Source organism: Syngnathus typhle, linkage group LG19 (genome assembly GCF_033458585.1).
Source record: "Syngnathus typhle isolate RoL2023-S1 ecotype Sweden linkage group LG19, RoL_Styp_1.0, whole genome shotgun sequence".
NCBI lineage: Eukaryota > Metazoa > Chordata > Actinopteri > Syngnathiformes > Syngnathidae > Syngnathus > Syngnathus typhle.
This window is the reverse complement of record NC_083756.1, coordinates 5,888,392-5,902,140: the sequence shown is the minus strand read 5'-3', so window position 1 is coordinate 5,902,140 and position 13,749 is coordinate 5,888,392. Positions and strand designations below refer to the sequence as shown.

Genomic DNA, 13,749 nt, shown 5'->3' with positions numbered 1-13,749 from the left:
GTTAATCCTCTTTCTAAAGTCATGGCAGGTGACAAAGTCACATGGCTCAAGTGTGCCCTCTAGGGCAGATGCTGTCATTTTAAAGCCTCATGTACATTTTACCCAAACAAGACACAAAGAAGCATCCCCGGGCAGAAATAAAAGTTACAAGGAAAAGCACTGGAGAGAGGAATGAAAACAACAATGCGCTTCTTTCATCTTTGGACTTAAGGTCACACCCCAAAAACACCACATGTGTGACAGTCCCAGCATAAATATATATATTTTTAATTTAGTAGCTCAAATAGATAAAAAGTATTTTCTATTTCCAGTGCTCACTAAGCAGTGATATAAAGCTCAATCTCATAATGACTAAAGATCTGTTGTCTGGTAAGCACAAAAAAAAAAACACACGATTGATTCGTAAGCAGAGGAAGAAGAAAGAGGTAGGAAATTATAATGAGAGTGTGAGTGAGGGAGTGAGAGAGGACGGGAGGAAGGGAGAGGCATTTAGTTGGCAGACAGCTTCCTGATTCAGCCAGGCTGGGGAGCAGGCATAGCTGTCTGCTTCTATGTAACTCATCTATCACTGCCTATTTCGAGGAGACTGACCCATACCTCCCCCCCCTTTCTGCCACATAAGCACACACACGGACACTGTAGTGAGAATTCAATCTTTGCCTGCCTCACAGTCATCTGCAGAAATGCATTCACTCACCTTTTGCAGCAATGCCCCAAAACCTGCCAATAATCATCCACCAAGGTTGGGAGGAAACGCTGCAGGGGGAGGTGAGCCGTCGCTCCTGTGTGTTGCTTCCAATTTGCGAGGGCCGCCGTTATATTAGGGACAATAGAAAGGAGCTTCAATGGGTATTGTCTGTCTATTGTATGTCTACGTTTGAACTTAATAAAACACACTTAAGGTAGTAATTCAATTTGTTTTTTAAAAAGCATTCCAAAGAGTTGTGCAAATAAGAGGCCAAGTGTGCTCGCTTCAAGGTTATTTGTCACTCCTACTTGAAGTTTATGGTACAACAGACAGCTCATTTTTTCAAAATCAAAACATTATCAAAAGTCCGGTAGCTTAATGCTAATTTATCACGTGAAACACCATAAACAGGCTAATAGACGTTAAGATTCTAAACCTTTGCTTAACCACAAACACCAAATTGATTCCCATAGTTTCAAAACATCATCATTTTGGTTATATGCTGTTCGTTTTTCCAAATACCAACGTTTTAAAAAACAACACACAAGGGAAGGTTGGATGAGATTACCAAAAACTAAATTAATTCACAAACAGGCTCATGAAGACTCTAGCTGTCTACTATCTTGACCCAAAACATCTCCTGACATAAACTTAACCTTTTCCACCGAAAGTTAACCACGATCACAGCCAACAATTTAACACTTCACCTCTGGTGAATGCCAACATAAATTTGTTGATGTCAAGACTTCTTTTTTTTTTTTTTTTTCCATCCCCGGTCTTTACTCCTCATTTGCATAATCCCTGTGACACTGTGATTAATAACTCCAGTGTAATTTGCATATCCATGCCTGAAAGGACAGACATTGGCAGTGCATACAGTCCAGCAAGAAAACAAATAGTCCTGTGTGTTTTTAGCTGCATAATAGATCAGCGAGAGGAATCCAGATTGACTTTTCTTGGGCTAAAATCAGCGGCAATGCTTACTGTGCACTTTTGATTGCTCTTCTCCCTAAGTGTTTAGCTTATAATGAACACAGGAAGTCTGGGGAAATAGATTACTTTACCAGCATTTCCTTGAACAAACTATTGCATTGTTAAAAAAAAATGTACTGACATATACAGACACTATCATAAAGTATAACTCAGTTGTCATATTGTTATAGAGTAACAATTGAATTTGAAGTGCAGCTTTCCTATTGAATATTATGAGTGGCTAGGTGACTTAAATTCAAATTTTGATGAGTGCATATTATAAATACTGGATGAACAACTTCACCATATCAAGGTTGGTTTAAAAAAAAATAGAAAAAAGTAGAATTGCTTCAAGAGTGACCCCTAGCGGATTTAAATAGGATTTTTCATCCAATTCAAAAATGTCATATTCCAGTCAAATATTTGCTTTCTCGGAATAGCATGAAGGTAGTCAATGAGATATTTTTTCTTCTTATTATAGAGGTGAGCATTTCAAATATTAGTTTTACCAATAATTGCCAGGATGTGCTGTTCTCTATTGTATGGGCTTGTGGCATTTGTGTTGGGTGACACACAAACACACACACACACAAGCTCATCTTCATATCTACACAAGCACACACAATTTCTCTCCGCCGCTGGGAAACCAAAGGCTGCAAATGACGAGCCTGCAATGAGGTAATGACATTTCCGCCTGCATAATGTGGCAAAAGTCATCTTCCTCCAGTCCCTGACAACAACAGAGATATCAGGTCGCCGCCAGTGACAAGCTCTGTTCTAATCGCCAGGTAAAGCTTTTCCCTGCAGCTCGGGACCCGAGCAGGCTAACAACTAAATAATTGAACAGGAGCAATATGTTGAGGAATGTCGGGGTGGAGGCTCAGTGGGAGAAAAGGGGGAGCGCAGGTGGATGTGGATTCTCCAAAATAATTTCTGGTGTTCTCTGCTTAGCGTAACAATCATCAAATTTTGCCAAATGGCTGATATTTACTGGTCTAGAAAGATTGCACCTGATTCCCCAAAGGAGCCCCGAGACAAATCTATCAGTTGCCAACACACAGTTTCTAATATTTTGGACCACTGTCTGTGCAGGTCTCGATGTTACCATGACAACAAATGAGGATTGTGGCATTTCTAGCTTGTCCCCACCAAATGAATGATGACATGCTAGTCACGGTAAGTTCCAATTTGACCAAAAGTGGTTGCCTATTGGAAAGGGAGGTGGTATTAGGTGTGGACTGACCTCTGAGACTGTTCTGCTCAAGGAGAGGGATGGATGCTTCAGTCAGAGACAGAGAGAGGGACGCTGTGAAGCATTAAAGCCACACATCATCTGAAACAGACGTGGCCTCTTTATGCAGGTGAGAACACTGCCCTGTTGACACAAACAACAACACGGCGGTGTAAAGCTACATAGGAAATAGTTAATGGCTTAAAAAAAATAAAAAGGATAGTTTTTTTTCCAAATTTTTATTTGCCAATTTGTGGTAGCTTGGCACTAAAGAACTTTGTTGAAGTTACCATAAAGGGCCGAATATAAGACGACCCCAATTATAAGGCGACCCCCTCTTTTTCAAGACAGAGGTTTGAAAAAAGCCTTTGTCTAGACCCCGAATGTAAGACGACCCCCTTCTTTTTCAGTTTTATTTCAATGAAAAAAAAAAACGTCTTATATTCGGGCCAATACGGTAATTGAGGAACTTTATTGGGCAAAAAGTAGTACTTCACTGCTTTCTGGTGGAATTTTGATGCTGGGGAACAATGTTGAAGTGAGTTGAGGATTTTCATGTTTGCTCCATTAACAGCCCTGTTTTCTTCCTATTTTCCTGCAACATTTCTCTAACAATACCCATCATAGGAGGCATTGTGGTGGAGCCCTCAAGTGGTCTGTCACAGTAAGCAGGGGTGTCAAATACTTGTCACTGCTGAGTGGTTGAAAGTATGAAAAATTCCCTCTCTGGGGATGAAGGTGGTGAAGAAAGAATGTGTGTGTTTTTAACGTGTGTGTTGGCCTTGACTCAGTGTAGCTTGTTGCATCAACCCTTGTCAATCCTCCAGACAATAGGGCTCCATCTACACACTAGACAGATTTCACCTTCAAGGTTGATGGCTGTATTTTTCAGCGTGACAAACCGTGCCAGGAGGAGATCAAAATCGTTGCTTACGCGACGGAACACTGACAGCTTCGTTTTACTCACTCAAAGGTATACGGCGGCTGATTATTTTTGATGGATTATCAGGAGGGGATGATTCTACTAAAAGTCTTTCCAGACAACAATGGAGAGAAAAAAAAGATCCTGTATTGAGCTATTTTCAAGGGATCACCGATTTGAAGGAAAAAAAAATCACGAAGAGTTCCACAAGCTGCAAAGTTTCAAAACCTGCTGAAGTGTCCACATGGATGTTAGAGGCTTGTGAGAAGCCACCAAGCGTCCGTGCAGTCGTATCCAACAAGAGTTGTGCAGCCTGAATTTCAACTTTAAATAATCAATTATGGTTGTTTGTCCTAAAAATCAGGAATTAAATATTCAAAAGCTTAGAGGTGAGTTTCAGCTAAAACACAACAATAGGGCAATGCACCGGCCGGCCATGATGCCTGTTGAATGATGAAACGAATGCAGCAGAGAGGCTCACTCAGCCATTTCATTTTTCATACCTCCTGTGGTGATTATTCTTGATATAAGGATTAATATCCAATTCCAATCACAGGCTCAGATGACTCTTTCATTATTAACTTTCCTCCTGGATGTACAAACTCTCGGACCATTCCGGTTCAATGATTACTTTTGGCCTAGCAGGTGATAGCAGACTGGACTGCTATGTTTACTTAGATCATCGATTTCCTTGTTAATATTGAGGGAAGTGTTCGCACGGTATACTGCCCGGCACGCTCTTCTATATGTTGTGCAAATCTTGTTCAAGAAGGAAGAACTTCATATGGGCAACCTACTGTGGAAAAACCTCTTTTGAATTGCGATTACTGCGTGATCTGATGGAAAAGATCTGTTTTTGGCGCTCTTAAAACGATAACGGGCTAATGTGTGCTAAGATAGCTTGTTCCTGTTGAGGGTTGCTGGGAACAGACTTCAGATAACACTCTGGACTGGTCACCAATCAATCACAAGTCACACAATTCTAACTTCCAGATTTTGGTTGAACTCCAAATTGTATGACTTTTAAGGAGTTTGACTACCGTATTTTCCGCACTATAAGGCGCACTTAAAATATTCTCAAAAGCCGACAGTGTGCCTTATATTATAATCCGGTGCGCCTTATATATGGACAAAGTTTTAAAATGGGCCAATCATTGAAGGTGCGCCTTATAGTGCGGAAAATGCGGTAACTTGCAGTTGCAGAGCAAGTGGATGGCGCCAGTGGAAAGGAAACCTCGCAGATACTACAGAATACACAAAATGACAAAAGCTACGTGACATGTCATCAACAACAAGACTGAACGAAAACAGCCAACTAAATAGAAAAAAACCTGACCAGATAACGAGGCATATCTGGGAAAGACCAAGCAGCGGGGTGGACGAGAGCCTAACGAGTCGACATGACGTGAAAAACAGACAGGGAACACATGACCTAGCATGAAACAAAACTGACACCAATCAAATCGCATATCATGGCTGCACACAGCCCAATTCTTTACAATTGTAATATCTTGCAAGGCGCAAACAGCGCAGGAACAGGGTGCAAACTGTAGCACGCGTACCGATTGCTGAGTGGGGTCCCAGTTGGGTGCTAGCTAATAATACGAGCTCATGGTAGATGGATAGCCGGTCTGCGTCTCACTTTAGAGGCGAAGGCCAGCTTGGCCATTTTAAAAGCACAACAGCGTCGCTGTAACACTGTTTGGCATGCTGCTCGGTGTCTGTGCGTTACTCACACAGAGTCACCCGGGGAATACTTCCTACCTCCACTGATGACTGGCCTGCACCTCGTGGCCCTGAGAAATCAACAGCCAGGATTTATAGATTTGTCTTAGATTGGCTGTCCCACATTTGTACCCCCATAAATACTTTTACAGCTTTGCTAATGCTACTGTGGGGAATAAACAAGGTTTGCTGTGGATGCGGGTGAGGATGAGAATTCGCCGGCACTTCAGACAAGTCGCAAAACGGAAGCGGCGACTTGCATGGGGGATGAAGATGCAGTTTTATATTTTGAGAGACTAAATATCTACTGGGAAAAATGCAATGTTGGGTGATTAAAGAAAGAAAGTCAATGACCTTGGACTTAATTCTTATCAAAGACACTTAGGATGAATTTTTGAAGCACACGACTTTCCTTCAGCATTAAATGCTACTCGTTCGGACAACTTCATTAAACTTGCAAACTTTCAGCCAATGAAATATGCATTCAGAAGCCATCACTCTCTTCAGAATGAATAAGCGTACCTTCGAATTGACACTTTTGCTCCACCAAGTGACTCTGACTATTGGGACGGAGGTTGGGGATGAGATGACGAAGCATTGTGTGTCTTCTGACGTTTGCGTAAAGTCGTGAATAAAGTCAGGGCGAGTCAGGCGTCAACTAGCGTTAGATATTGACGATAATTCAAAGACAAAGAGCGCTCAAGTGTTCGTGATTTCACCTAAAGGTAGAACTTGTAGCACCAAATTGTACCAGGTATCAAAATTGATTGATGAATTGATGACAAATTAGCTAATTATCTGCCACTTATTTCAATAAATCTTTCAAAATCTTCTGATTTCAGGATTTCAAAAGTAATATAACATCTGCTTTAAAACTGACCATCAATCTTTCTTATATTTTTATTTCTTATAAATTAACTGTTATGTTTACTTTAATGAACAAATAATCGTTTTTTAATGCACAAAGAAAATTATTTCTGATGATTCGATTAATCGATAGAATAATGGAGTCTCAAAATATTCAATAGCCTTTTGAACAGACTATAAATTGTTTCTACAGTAAATTGGAAATTTGTTTACAATATTAACCGTAGTAACCTGCAAGAAACCTCTTCCCTGAAATGTGACACTATTTCCATAAAGATACTTTGGTAACCTCGTTAAATGGAAGACAAGTGAAATATTCTAATGATAAGCACAAATGCAACTTGGGTATGAAAAAGACAGAGCTAGCGCACGGCATATATCTTCATCTGAGTCTACTTATAAAAGGTTAGCGTTCATCTTGGTCAAATCTTACCTGATAAATGCCTCGGTAACTCAATATTTCCACTGCGGGGGTGCACATTTTTCATCGTTGGAATGGCGGGTAGAGTCGGCCACAGATGGGACCCCCCCACTCTCCCCTCATGCAGGAGATAAGGGCTGCAGGTCAGAGCAGATGAATGCATGTGATGGATGACCCTTTTGGTTTTGGATCTTAAATGCAAAAATTTAATATGCTAACATTTCTCTGGTAGCTGCATTGGAATTGCTGTTTTATTTTGAAATAAGAAATAATAGCTACACTGAATGGATCTTGAATTCTTTGAGAGGATGGACAACAAAATTGTCGCTTCCAGTGGTCTGTAAACACCAAAAGTGGTCAGCCATCTAACATCCGAGACGACATCTCAAACTTTAATTCATCTCTGACTGACATGCTCCCAACTCCACTTTTCGCATTACTCGGAGGACAACAATAATTTGATTTCCAGATCCTCTGATATGATGGTTGTTGAGGGGGGCAAGTTCACTCTCAGAGGTTTACGCTCTGTAATAACGCCGGTGGGGCGAGGCGGGATTGTGAAGGTGAGCTCAAGCGGCTGCGCCAATTTCCCACAGACTTCACTTTATTTGCAGTCTTTTTTTTTTTTTTTAACCTGCGACTGCCAACCGTCTCGGTTTGAACGTTAGAGATGTTTGTGAATAATAAAAAGTACCCCACAAAATGTAGATTATGTGAGTTTGTGTGCGGAACAGAGACATGACCTCATTTTAATAAAAACAACTTTTATTAAACAAAAGATGAAGACGACCTCTGATGATCATCACCTGAAATCCAGCCAGACGAGGTAAAAAATAAACAGTCAAACGGCATTTAAGCAACATTTAGTAAATAAAATAAAGAATGAATTCACTGAATGCAGATGAAGAAAATAATAGCGCTCCCTCCTTGTAAATGTAGATCAACGCGCTTAAAAGGTCCATACGACACTGGTGCCACAAATAGAACTGCCCTCTTTTCTTTCAATTTTTCTTTTTGCTTTCTTTCTCCAAAGGATATGTTCAAATAAGGATACAAATGGTTCTGCTGGCCCACAAATTCAAGCCTTGGCATCTTGACTAAATGAAGTATAAACACAAATTTAAAGGAAAGCATGACAACGTGAACTCTGTCACAATTCAGGAAAAAAAAAAATCAATACTCCTTCCATTGATCGTTACAGGGGGTCCTCGGTTTACGTTCCTACCGCGGCGAAGTAACCTAATGTTCTCCCTAAGTCTATCCCAAGGCAGTAGTAAAGTCATAATTATAATAAGCAGTCAAATAAATACACATCTTGGTCCTAATTATAAAAGAATACAATGGCAGATGTTGATTAGGTGGTATTGGAAGATGTGCCACGTGACAATGTATTTTTTTTTTGCTAACAACTTAACTTATAATACAATATTTTATTTATATATTGCATTTCACAACAGCTGCAGAATGACATATAACGCATCCTTTTAATTATTACTCACCTATAATGTTATCGTTGTTTTGGTCTTTTCTTGGTGTCGTTATTGTCTTGTTTTGGCCTGGCTGATCGAGCAAATTGCTGCAATTACAAGTTAAGGGCGTGAAACGTTCAAAAGAAGGTCAATGTTGACACTCGCACCGTAAAGCAATTTCTCTTCCAAGCAGACACCTTCGATTGTTTTCAAAGTTTACACCGAGGATGTTAAACTGTCCGTTTTCCGGGAGCACTACGGAAGACTACGCAAAAATTCACAATAGCGTGAATTCTCATTTTATTTTCCTTTATGTCAGATGTCAATTCCATCCATGAAAAGACACGCTGACCACATTGTGTTCAAATGATATTATTTGCTAGCACAATAGAGCACGTAACAAAAAGGATACCACCACGAGGGGTTTGTCGAAGAGAATAAAACCGTTGGTTTCCCGCAGGGCTTTTTCGGCGCTCTGCTCACTGGAAAGTCCGACAAAGGCCTGCCCTTTCATCCGGCCCTCTTTCATTAACACCACGTCGAACCTGGAGAAGGAACAGCAAGCAAGGGGACCATCATTAGCACCTGTGGTTGCCCAACACGCTTCGGGGGGTAAAAAAAAAAAAAATGCACCTGCTTTGCCTACTATACACAAAAGGTATGCATTAGAGAACCAATTGAGGTCTGGGAAATGGAAAAAAATGAAAATAAGAAAAGTGTTGTGTTTATGGCACTACAAAATAAGGGCTAAAAATATGGATGCAGGAAATGGAAAAGCTTTACATTTCCTTCTATTAAAAAAAAAAAAAACAGAAACAGCTTGCTGTATTCGAAACGACACTCGAGAGAGCCCTCAGACTCAGAAGTGATACTTTGCGATTGCAAACGGAATGATGCTATAAAGCTTGTTACCACCTACTGTTTGTGTATTTTTTTTTTTTTAGGGAGGGTGGGGGCTGGAACGGAGTGACAGATTACAAGTGTGAACACAACAAAAACTCAATTTCAGATCCCAGGTGGAATATTCATTTAAAAGTACGGCTGATGCTCAAACAGAAAAAAAAAAACCATCCCTCCTGACCCTTTTTTTTAAAATAACATAGCACAGTCAGCATGCATTACCGTAATCTCCCGAGAGAAAGTGACAAATTACCAAAGTCAAAAATAGCTGATGAATGGGAGATGGAGTAAATAAGAGATGTTTCCGAGACTCGTTTCTTCAGCTGCCATTTTATCAAATCAGTCCTTAAAACAAATTTGTCGCTGACAGGACAAAAAAAAAAAAAAAGGACACTTACATGTTTCTTTCAGTTTCTGAGGAGGGATTAATGTATCTCCCGTAGATGTACTTGAGGTCCTGCGAGACAAACGATGAACGGAAGGACAATAAATAACAACCAAAGCAGCTCTGATGCAGCGGAGCTAATTACGGGATTGTTTTACTTTTGACATTCAACAATGCAGCGGCAATCGGACGACTTCAGCAAGAAACACGGCACGTGGAAAAAGGCCGAGTGCCAGAAAAGAACCTACTTTCTCTTCCACTTGTTTTGCGATATTCTTCACGTACAGTCTGCAAGTCGGCTCGCCGGGCTCGTAATTCTTAAACACCGACATCCTTTTTATCTCTGTTTTCAAGGAGGAAACAGTCAGCCCCTTAGAGGTCATATCGGAGCGTAGGTATTTGTCATCTCCTTGTTTACCGTCTTTTGAGAGACGTCCTTTTTCCAGCTCTTTTATTGAGATGACATCCGAGGGGAGATCCTCCTCTTCATCACTGCGTTCTTCACATTCCTGGGACGGCTGGAGGCTGGGGTAGATCTTCCCAAATCCTTCCGCAGCCTCTGTTTTGTTGTTGAGGGTAACTTCAGTCACATCCATTTCGGAAGGACAAACAGGGACTGTTGAAAGAGTGAAAAATAAAACTACAAGCAACTGAGTTTGGAACGACGTGGCGTTCCTCCTACCTTCGTCACACTGCGTCCTACTTCCGTCCACCTTGGCCGCCACCTCCGAAACCGAGATGTGGAATTCGATTTTTTTGGGTCCGGCGGGGTTGGGCTGCTCAAACACGTCTGACGGCTGCATGGCTGGAGTGCTAAAGACAGCAGAGATAATTGCCATTTTTTTTAAAGAAAGAACCAACAATAAAACCATGCACGACTTGTACCTCTGAGAGTCTACTTTGGGCACATAGAGGAGATCCTTGATCTTGGGCTTCCTCCTCTTCAAAGATGTTTTTGGTCTTAAGGGTCTCTTGCATGCTTGGTTGACCAGACCCATCAGACGAGCGATCCTGAAACCAAGCCCCTTGTTTTAAAATCATGCTAACCATCCAATCATGTGAGCGTTCCACTTCTCACCTCTCTTTGTCTTCATCATCTCCACTTTCATACTCAGATTCTTCATCAGCTGACATCATCTCCTCATCTGGGAAAGGCGGGAGATCAGGAGGAAACGGGGGAGGCATGGGGATGGGTGGGGCGGTCGGAAGTTGCCCAAACTGCAAGAGACAAGTTGTGCTTAGATTTAAATGACATAACTATTGTTTAAGGAGAAAGAATTCAAATTCAAGGGCCTAATAAAAAAATCTCACCAATGGGGGTCTGGGAGTGACCGGTCCAAACGGACAGGGTAAATTCATTTTGTTCATCAAATGCAGAACCTGTTAAGAAAAATATGAAAACAGTAAAGAGCTGAGCTAAAGAGGTTTCATATAATACCTGCAACCAAAAAAAGCAAACAAACGGAAATTGCAGAGCTTTTGTGCTTTCCCCTTCCAAATGCATGGATCAAGGCGAAATTGAGGTGAGAAGTGTGAGAGGTGAGGTGGGGGCGAGGGGAGGTGGGCTGATGCCACCGCCGCTGCTTCAACACAAGAGCGCCACCATGATGCAAAAGCTGCAAACAGCAGCATTTCAAATCCAGGCCACTCAAAATGTTAAACCTATCACTCATGCTTCCCACTTATGGTTTATTATTAACATGCGCAAATTGGAATTGAGGAAAAAAAAAGGTAAACGTTTGCTGGATGATCTTTAAAGGAAATGGATGCAGTTCAAAGACCAATTTTTTTTTTAACATATATATATAGATATATATATCTATATATATATAGATATACATATATATATATTAGCTCGTCTCCCGGGGCGAAACATGCAGAGATGGATTTTGTTATAAACGACAAATGTTCACTCCAAATTGAAATCAGCATGCAAAAGAAAGTACGGATTTTTTTTTTTATCTTTGCGTATTAAAGATTTAAAGTGGAAAAATAAAAAGTGTACTCACTTGAACATAAAACTTGGGCACACACAAAAGGGCGTGTGTTATATTTGTCAGAACGCTATTAGAAGGGGGCGGGTACAAATACTTCAAAGATGGATTTGGTTGGTATTTCAACCTGTAATTGACAAAGAAGAAATGAATGAGAAACGTTTTTACAAAAGCAAAATATTAATATGTTTTATAGTAACTTGGACCTTACCAATAAAAAAATCAATCAATCTGATCTTTAATGAGAACGTAATTTTGGCTTTGACCAAAAGAAATAATCAACCTGTATGTTCAACACTCACCCAAGATTTGGAGCAATGCCCGTCTCTATGAGAGGAACATTAGGCTGCTTTGCATCTGGTTTGTTCTGCGCTCGCTTTTTAGTGCTGACAAAAAAAATAGTTCAAATGTCATTAGCATACATTTGCATATTTACGAGTCAATGCGGTTACTGACCTGTCTGACACAGGTGGATCCTTTAATACTGTCAGGTTATCTTGGCCTTCTGCAAACTCCACAATAAGTTTTCGATTGAGAATCTCGAGCTGATGGAGCCGGGCAAGACCCTTGAACAGATGTTTGGAAACAGAGTTTAAGCGTATATAGGGTAAAAAAAATAATAAGTTAGTGTCAGTATTTGCTATTAGAGGCTCACCTTTTCTGCAGCCTTTTCACTGGGAAAAGTTGCAAATGCTGTGTGTTTCTGTGGGGAGAATAGAACAGACACATCTGAGTAAGAAACTAACTCCAAGTTAACTCTGCATCTTTTCGTGAACCCACCATACTACCAAAGTTGGAGAAAACTCTAACAGACTGCGCTCCAAAATATCTGAGCAGGTCCTCTTTCTCATCCTGGCTCAGCTCGGCCGGTAAATGGCGAACCAACAGTGTCTTGCTTCCATGCTCCGCAGTTGAGTCCTCGGAAAAGTCCATTTTTCTGCAGGTGAGAATAGATAGCAGATTTACAGAATACTGTAATAAGTACATTACATTTTTTTAACATTTGCATTTTGTCTTGTATAACTTATTTCTCAAGGAATTGTGGGAGAGCAACATTTAGACAAAGACGTTTGTGTAGTTTTGCTGTTTATGTGTTTTGATCCATTTGACATTCAAGTGATATGGTAAATTAAATGCTTTGCTGCATTTGCATTTAGCACATAAGAAACTGCATATTGTTTTATATTTTAAAATGAAAATGTGATCTTTTAAACATTTGATTCTAGTATTCTCGTAATTGGTGCATGCATTTACGTATATACAAAATGATTTACTTTCAATAGGAAGTAGTGCTTTTCAATATCATAATGGCAAGAGCAGACACGAATTAACCCGACTTCTTGACTATTCTGTTACAATTGCAAGCATATCAGGTCACACGTACGTGTATAAATATATGTATAAACCCCATAACCAAACATAAATGTGTTAAAAGCTCACCATTAGATGATTGTAAAGCTCGCTGCCCTCAGTCGTTCCGGTCTCTCCTTCTTCTGACACAAAACGCGTGAACGGTAAGCAGTAAGTAGCACACCGTCGCTCCCTTTCTTGCAGGAATAGAACTGCACCGGGTTGACATGTACGTGTTCCGATTGCAATGAATTCGCAAAACCAAACGGAATGAAAATGTTCAATGCAAACATCAGAATTGAAATCGATAGATTTTTTTTTATGGATACCGGGTCTATGGAATATTGCCTTTGCCAATCTGAAAGTGGATCATGTTTGTAAACAATTTCATCGGGATGCGTCCGGTTTGCGCATGCTCTGTTTTGACGTATATGCGTAGTGACGTCACCGTAGACGCACTTTTGTCTATGACGGGGGAATTTGCTTTAAACTCAATTTTGTTGAACCCACAGTAATAAAACACATCCTAAGTAATTTAACCCTGTAACCGAATATATAACAGAATGTGCAGCATAAATTGGGAATTTGAATTAGAAAAATAAGAATAGCATTTATCATGGGGTCCAGGAATAAAGAATAAAATAGAGTAAACGATGAAAACAATAGAAGCACAAAGCAATGCACCAATCTCCTGGCTTTTTATTCATGCTGCTGGTTCTTGAGAATGCCATATTATGCAATTTAATATTTGTAACCACCAGGTGTCAACCTCAGCACATGTACTAGGAACAGAGCCTGAAGGTCCATTGAGACTATTGAAGTTAT

The 13,749-nt window shown here is 40.4% G+C and overlaps 2 protein-coding genes across 3 annotated transcripts in view; both read right to left on the bottom strand.

The window, feature by feature from the left end:
• The window catches only part of ntng1a (netrin g1a), an 86,570-nt gene extending 83,677 nt beyond the window's left edge, over positions 1 to 2,893 (bottom strand). Inside the window, exon 1 of the mRNA XM_061265995.1 lies at positions 698 to 2,893. The gene's annotated coding sequence lies outside the window, so the exon portion shown is untranslated. The remainder of the gene's footprint in view (positions 1 to 697) is intronic.
• A 4,680-nt stretch (positions 2,894 to 7,573) lies between these two features.
• Positions 7,574 to 13,151, bottom strand: rnpc3 (RNA-binding region (RNP1, RRM) containing 3). Of its 2 annotated transcripts, none has more exons than XM_061265998.1 (16): positions 13,015 to 13,151; positions 12,355 to 12,511; positions 12,230 to 12,277; positions 12,031 to 12,140; positions 11,877 to 11,960; positions 11,590 to 11,701; positions 10,892 to 10,960; positions 10,659 to 10,798; positions 10,466 to 10,591; positions 10,263 to 10,393; positions 9,999 to 10,196; positions 9,829 to 9,923; positions 9,594 to 9,652; positions 8,708 to 8,840; positions 8,326 to 8,402; positions 7,574 to 7,923 (listed from the first exon to the last, which is right to left on the bottom strand). In XM_061265998.1, the coding sequence occupies exons 2-15, from the start codon at positions 12,505 to 12,507 to the stop codon at positions 8,334 to 8,336; spliced, it is 1,527 nt and encodes a 508-aa protein (XP_061121982.1). In that variant the 5' UTR covers positions 12,508 to 12,511; positions 13,015 to 13,151; the 3' UTR covers positions 7,574 to 7,923; positions 8,326 to 8,333. The 2 variants fall into 2 exon arrangements, with proteins under 2 accessions (XP_061121982.1, XP_061121983.1); XM_061265999.1 differs by having other exon boundaries at positions 7,574 to 7,632.
• Positions 13,152 to 13,749: the final 598 nt, after the last annotated feature.

Excerpts from the sequence above, each read along its gene's own strand:
- rnpc3 (XM_061265998.1), bottom strand. The coding sequence starts at position 12,507 with ATGGACTTTTCCGAGGACTCAACTGCGGAGCATGGAAGCAAGACACTG. Across the intron at positions 10,961-11,589 it reads TGCCCAAGTTTTATGTTCAA|GTTCTGCATTTGATGAACAA; the intron begins GTGAGTACACTT and ends TTTTCTTAACAG. Across the intron at positions 10,197-10,262 it reads TAGGACGCAGTGTGACGAAG|TCCCTGTTTGTCCTTCCGAA; the intron begins GTAGGAGGAACG and ends CTCTTTCAACAG.